The following is a 7,473-nucleotide window of genomic DNA, read 5'->3' as shown; positions in this document are numbered from 1 at the left end:
AACAGTTTGAAAAACGTGCTAACAAAAATCAAGATAAATTCTATATCTAATCAGACAAGAACACCACCTAAATAAAGTCGCAGATAAAAAAATATATATTTGAGGATTGTTCTTTTTTTTCCCTAGAATGGGAGAGGCACTAAATTAATCTGTACTTAATAAAAAAAAGCAACATAGACACCAAAAGAAATTATGTACTTTTTGTTTACACAGAGATGGAATACTTTGCATTCCTAATAAGGATTTTTCTCTCAAACAATTGTAGTCCCAGGCATGAAAGCTACGGTGCTGATGTAATTGTGTTCAGACAACAAAAACCACCCTGTTTTGCTCCACTAGTTCTTGTTTCTTTAATAATTTCCACAGATGCACTAATTTGTGGGGGCCGAGGTATTTATTTTGGGCAGAGATAACCTAATCGGTTAACAATAATTTATACTAACTTGAGTATTTCTTTAAAGACCATGTTGGCAAATTGTAGGCAAGATAATCCATATTTGACTTTGCCAGTGGTAAGGGACAGGACATGTACAGCTCAACACTAAACATCTGACGCGGAAATTTATCAGACATGATAAGCTTCACCAAAGCTTGCTAACTCGCACATGCCAGATCGAGCAATTAATGGCTATGGTAATATAAATAACAATGCCACTAGAATTTTGTTATTATGGTTAAATAGCCCATTGTGAATATAGCTCTCCCCTCTTCTCCTTTCACGCATGCGAAGTGCACATATGCGAAAGTACTCCCTCCGTCCTTAAATATTCGACGCCGTGAACTTTTTTTAACATGTTTAACTGCTCGTTTTATTCAAAATTTTTTATGAAATATGTAAAAGTATATGTATAGATAAAAGTATATTTAACAATGAATCAAATGATAGGAAAATAATTAATAATTATTTAAATTTTTTTGAATAATACAAACGGTCAAATATATTTAAAAAAAAGTTAACGGCGTCCAATATTTATGGACGGAGGGAGTACTACAGTAGATGAACACAATAGAGATATGGATCTAAGACGAAGGCTACCAATTAATGCTATAGATATTTCTCCTCAAGTATATGTCCCTCTAATAATTGTTTTCTCATATTTATATACAAAACTATATGAAAGTTCTACTCCATTTAGTAAAAAGTATATATGATAGCTATTTTTTACGGTGTTCACAGGGACATTAATAACAAAAACTTAGGAGTGCTCACTAACGATAACAAATGGACGTGCGGAGAGAAAAGATGTTCTGGTTTTCTTATAGTAGTTGTTTAGGACTAAGGACTTGATGATGTAGTTTTCTATTGGTCGCGGTAGATAAACTTCTTCTCCACGTGCAGATCAGCTGCAATCTATCACTAGATTTTCTGTTCACTAGGACATTAATGTTACAACAAAAAAAAATACATGTTGGGCACTGGAAATATAGAACTGAACATGTGTGAGAACTAGGGTTATACAAAACTTTAAAACTTTGTACAGTTCTAAGAAAACATATATGAAAAGAAGAAAATTGGGTAGTTTCATAAAAAATGCCGGGTCAACTATTTATTGTGGTTATGCCACTTGTGTAATTTAGCGACAATTGAATAATTAAGCCAAAGTCTCCTACAATACATACTCCATAATTTAGTTCCACAAATGATGTTATATTTTTATTCATTTTGGTTGTACTAGTTATCTATATACAAGTACAAATTGACATCATAAGCACATTGATGAGGAGGTGTTTATTTAGCTGTACGGAAGATGTAAATGGGCGCACACCACACATGCTCGTAAGAGTGTGCCCTCTACAGTCTGAACTTTCTGCAGCAGATACCTTGAGGATTGTTTTAATCTTCCCCTTTGAGACTTAGTCATATGTACAATTTCAACAGCTGCAACAAGAATTGGATGATTTGGAATTCACCTCACAAAGGGGTGGTATATGGACATTTATATGGAATACTGAGACTTACTCCTCTCAGAAATTTTACAGGTCAATGTTTATGGGGATTTTGGTCCCAAGGCCCTTCATATGGATCTGGAAGACCAAGTGTGTCAAAAACATCGAAGTGTTTATATGGTTACTTCTTTGTGACATGTTGAATGCCAGAGATATGTTGAATACAAGCATTGTGCTCCTGAGGATGCTGATCTATTTGTGATTTGTGTGAAGACCCGAGAGAAACGTTGATGCATTTGTTCTTCATATGTCCTTTCAGTAAGAGCTGGAATACTAATTTGAAAATTTGTCAGATGATGGTGCTGGCAAGACTTCAATTCAGAGGAAAAGGCTTCCTAGATATTATGCTTTTCTCGTGTTGGCATATCTGAAAACAGCGAAATGGAGAAGTTTTTGATAATTTTTTTGCCAGATGAAGATCGTTGGTTTGCTGCATTTAGGAATGATACTCTCATGCATGTTTGTAGAAGGAATGAGGATCTGCTGCATGTTTGTAGGATGAATGAGGCTTTCCGCTCTTCTATGCCTAGTTAGTTACAACTTTTATAATTTATGGTTTTATTGTAATTAATACTTTTTATTCTTTTAATATATTACTACTAGGTCTGGTAGTAGTTTAAATTAAAAAAAAAGGTGAATAGCTAAAGTTGTCCTCCAAGTTTCATGCAAGGATCAGTTTAGTCCTTAATATTTCAATGTGTCTATATTAGTCCTTCAAGTTTTTATTTTAATTCAAACTTATCCTTGAACCCACATAACCAACAACTCTTTTGATAAATGACACTTATGACCCAATACGATCCCTGAAGTTTCGCTTCGGGCTCAATTTAGTCTTCGATGTTTCAAATCATCCAAATAAGTCCTCCAAATTAATTAATTGGGTTAATATAGTCCTTGGACTCACAAAAAATGCCACGTGAGAATGCCAAGTTATCATCGCATGCAGCAGTATGAATGAAATGACCATTCTACCCTTATATACCATATAGAAAAGAAACAAAAGACACAAACAGAAAAAATAGCAGGCCAGCTCAGGCCCAACATTGTTGCGGAGAGTGGCCGACAAAGGAATTTATACGTTCAGTGCTTATTGCAGCAATCGTAACTGACAATTCTAAAATGATCATGCATGTGTGAAACCATTATCTTCTTGTTTTCTTACTTTTCTATATGGTATATAAGGGTACAATGGTCATTTCATTCATACCGCTGCATGCGAGGATGACTTGGCATGCTCACATGGTACTTTGTGTGGGTCCAAGGACTACATTAATCCAAATAATTAATTTAGAGGACTTGTTTGGATGATTTGAAACCTTAAGGACTAAATTGAGCCCGAAGCGAAACTTCAGTGACCATATTAGCTATTCACCCTAAAAAAACCTCTTTTAACACACGGTCAAGAGATTGACACTGATAATAGATACATAAACCTCTTTTAACCGCACCTACATATGTGCCAATTTTGGGTATCTACATATGTGCCAATTGTGAGTATCAAAAGAATGTGATTCTAGTGGGTGCAGTCATTTAACCGCTATACAGAAAGTGCTTTCCCAGCCGTGTTCAAAGTTCGGTCATACTTTGCTGCTACGTATAAAATTCATACCATATATGATATATCTATTTGGTGATGAATTCTTGAACAAAATATCTGTGCAGTGAACCAACCTCTTGTTGACGAGAGATCGATTTTAATTTATAAACTCAGCTATTATATTGTCATCTTGTAACAATTAAGAGCATCTCCAGTAAAGCCCCTAAACACAGACCTTAAACAACTTTGAGAGGTTGAGACTAAAAAATAAAGTCCAACAGAGCCCTTACTTAAGACCCCAAAATAGGTAGGCTACCAAATTCCCTCCCACAGCCCCTAGGCCTGGGGGCTCTATCCTCAGCCCCTATCCATTTTTCTTTGGCGCGAGGGGATGTTTCCACGACGCGTGCTCCTTCCCACACGATCGCTTGCACACCGTCGCCCGTCTTGCGGGTGATTCTGCTCTAATCCGGCCATGTCCCTGCTATAGTATTGGTCACCTGCATGGATGCACGTATGTATGGATTTTTCCGCATATTGATGAGACGTCGTTTGGTTCCTGTTAAGTGTCAACAACCATCTACTGCCAGTGGCCAACTGAGATTATATCTGGCTGATCTAGAAGGAGCTACTACTACAGAAAATTAATCTTAAATAATAGAAAACAAACTAAAATGAAAATTAAAAGAAGTAAAACACATTAAAATTAGTTTAAAACTTAGAAATAGTAAATAAGAATTATTTGGTGTAATATTTTATAATTTTTGTATGAATAAAGATATGTCATTATTGTATGACTGTTGAAAGAGTTTGTAATTATCTTATAATTATTGTATGACTGTCATTATTGCAAGAATAATTATTTGTGTACGATTTTTTTTCGACTCATGTAGATGAATCGGCAATGGATGTACGCTGACCGGCGGTCCAAATAGTTTATTGACGGCGTGCACTATTTTTTGAGAGTGGCCGAAGCTAACAGGCAAAGGGGTTTTATTTGTTGTCCATGCAATAAGTGTAAAAATCAGAAGGAGTATTCTGCATCCAGGACTATTCATTTCCACTTGTTTGAGTCGGGGTTCATGCCAAGCTATAATTGTTGGACATCCCACGGAGAGCAAGGTATTGAAATGAAAGAAGATGAAGTGGAAGACGACAATATTCTGGATTTTGCTCAGTACATTGGATTTGAAGGAAATCAAACGGGCGAGGAGGAAAGGGATGCTGATGGTAACGACGTTGCGGATGATCTTGGTCAGATGTTGCAGGACGCCAAGGAGGACTGCGAAAGTGAAAAGGGGGCCCATAAATTGGACAAGATGTTAGAGGACCACAGAATGTCGTTGTACCCGGGTTGCGAGCAGGGGCACAAAAAGTTGGATACCACTCTAGAGTTCTTGCAATGGAAGGTAAAAAATGGGGTTAGTGACAAGGCATTTGGCGATTTATTGAAACTCGTCAAGAACATTCTTCCGGAGGAAAACAAATTGCCCGAGACAACGTATGAGACTAAGAAGATAGTCTGCCCGCTAGGACTGGAAGTTCAGAAGATTCACACATGTCCGAATGATTGTATCCTATATCGCGGTGAGGAGTACGAGAACCTAGAAGCATGCCCTGTTTGCAAAGCACTACGATACAAGATTAGACGAGACGATCTAGGAGAAGTTGACGGGCAGCTAACAAAGAAGAGAATTCCTACTAAGGTGATGTGGTATTTCCCTATAATACCACGGCTAAGGCGTTTGTTCAGGAACAAGGGGAATGCTAGAATGATGCGATGGCACGCTGAAGAGCATCAACAGGACGGGATGCTGAGACACCCCGCCGATGGTTCGCAGTGGCGAAACATCGACAGAAAATTTAAAGAATTTGAAAAGGACGCACGAAACATACGGTTTGGTTTGAGTACGGATGGCATGAATCCTTTTGGAGAGATGAGCAACGGCCATAGCACTTGGCCCGTTACGATGTATATCTACAACCTCCCCCCTGGCTATGCATGAAGAGTAAGTACATAATGATGCCGATTATTATTCAAGGCCCCAAGCAACCCGGTAACGACATCGATGTGTACCTAAGACCACTGGTCGAAGATCTTAAACTGTTGTGGAAGAAGGAAGGTGTCCCCGTGTGGGACGAGGACAAACAGGAGGAGTTTAACCTACGAGCGCTGCTGTTCGTAACCATCAACGATTGGCCTGCACTTAGCAACCTATCCGGACAGTCCAACAAGGGGTACAAGGCTTGCACTCACTGTATGGATGAAACAGAAAGTATGTATCTTAAGCACTGTAGGCAGGTTGTATACATGGGTCATAGTCGATTCCTTACAGCAAACCACCCGGTACGGAAGAAAGGCAAGCACTTCGAACATAAGGCTGACCACTGTACGAAGCCTAAACATCACATCGGGAAAACAGTGTTTGCTATGGTTAAAGATCTTAAAGTAGTGTTCGGAAAGGGGCCTGAAAGCCAGCCTATAGAGAGCGAAGATGGTCACGCGGCGATGTGGAAAAAGAACTCTATATTTTGGGAGTTACCCTATTGGGAATTCTTGGACGTCCGCCACGCAATCGACGTGATGCACCTCACTAAGAACCTTTGTGTAAACCTTCTTGGCTTCCTAGGTGTATACGGAAAGTCAAAAGATACACTGGAAGCACGTAATGATCTGAAGCATATGGAACAACGCGGCGACCTTTACCTGGAACCAAAGGAGAAAGGAAGCCAATACTTGAGTCCAGCCAGCACTCTTAGCAAGGCAGAGAAGGAAAGTATGTTTGAATGCTTGGAGAGCATACAGGTACCGTCTGGATACTCCACGAATATCAAGCGAATAATAAGCATGAAGGAGAAGAAGTTCACAAACCTAAAGTCTCATGACTGTCACGTGTTGATGACACAACTGCTACCAGTTGTAATAAGGGGTATCCTTCCAGACAATGTCCGGGCAACAATAACAAAGCTATGTGCATTCAGGAACGCAATTTCGCACAAGGTCATCGATCTGGATAGATTAGAAGCCCTTCAGAATGATGTGGTGCAATGTCTCGTCAGTTTTGAGTTGATATTTCCACCTTCATTTTTCAATATAATGACGCATCTGCTTTGTCATCTTGTCAAAGAGATCAGTATTCTCGGGCCTGTGTACCTACACAACATGTTTCCTTTCGAGAGGTACATGGGCGTTCTGAAAAAGTATGTTCGTAACCGTGCTCGTCCAGAGGCAAGCATCGCCAAGGGTTATGGAAAAGAGAGGTCATCGAATTTTGCGTAGAATTTATCGAAGACCTTTGCCCAATCAGGGTACCTGAATCATGCCATGAAGGGAGACTACGGGGAAAGGGAACTCTCAGAAGGAAAGCAATAATGACGGTAGACAACAATTTATTCCGTAAAGCCCATTTCACTGTTCTGCAATAATCTTCATTGGTAGCTCCTTACATCGAGGAGCACTTGGCTTTAATTCACGCCAGGAACATCGGTAAGTCCGATGCATGGATTACACGGCATCACATTGATACTTTCCCCGCGTGGCTACGACAACATCTCATGGGTAACGAGTCGATCAACCAACAACTTGCCTTCCTGGCGAGGGGACCGTCTGGGTCGATCGCGACATTCTAGGGATATGAGATCAATGGGTACACATTCTACACGAGAGCCCAAGACATGAATAGCACGAACCAAAACAGCGTTGTTCGTGTCGATACCATGGGACACGATGGAAGAACTGGCACGTATTACGGTGCCATCGAGAACATATGGGAACTTGACTATGGTCCTCTCAAGGTCCCTCTGTTCCGGTGCCAATGGGTTAGGTTGACTGGTGGAGGCGTAATGATTGATGATAGTGGAATGACAACGGTTGACCTTAACAAGGTTGGATACTCGGACGAACCTTTTGTCCTTGCCAATGATGTAACGCAAGTCTTTTATGTGAAGGACATGTCTAGCAAAGGAAAGAAGGGCAGAGGGCCTGACGA

The 7,473-nt window shown here is 39.8% G+C and overlaps 1 protein-coding gene across 1 annotated transcript; it reads left to right on the top strand.

Moving 5' to 3' along the window:
- The first annotated feature begins 6,308 nt into the window (after positions 1-6,308).
- Positions 6,309-6,910, top strand: LOC112938719 (uncharacterized). Its single transcript, XM_066309768.1, has 2 exons — positions 6,309-6,605; positions 6,719-6,910. The coding sequence occupies exons 1-2, from the start codon at positions 6,333-6,335 to the stop codon at positions 6,908-6,910; spliced, it is 465 nt and encodes a 154-aa protein (XP_066165865.1). The 5' UTR covers positions 6,309-6,332.
- Positions 6,911-7,473: the final 563 nt, after the last annotated feature.

This window comes from Oryza sativa, chromosome 4, assembly GCF_034140825.1.
Source record: "Oryza sativa Japonica Group chromosome 4, ASM3414082v1".
NCBI lineage: Eukaryota > Viridiplantae > Streptophyta > Magnoliopsida > Poales > Poaceae > Oryza > Oryza sativa.
The sequence above is the reverse complement of the archived record's forward strand: the minus strand, read 5'-3'. Positions and strand labels throughout refer to the sequence as shown.

Excerpts from the sequence above, each read along its gene's own strand:
- LOC112938719 (XM_066309768.1), top strand. The coding sequence starts at position 6,333 with ATGAAGGAGAAGAAGTTCACAAACCTAAAGTCTCATGACTGTCACGTG. Across the intron at positions 6,606-6,718 it reads CGCATCTGCTTTGTCATCTT|CATCGCCAAGGGTTATGGAA; the intron begins GTCAAAGAGATC and ends TCCAGAGGCAAG.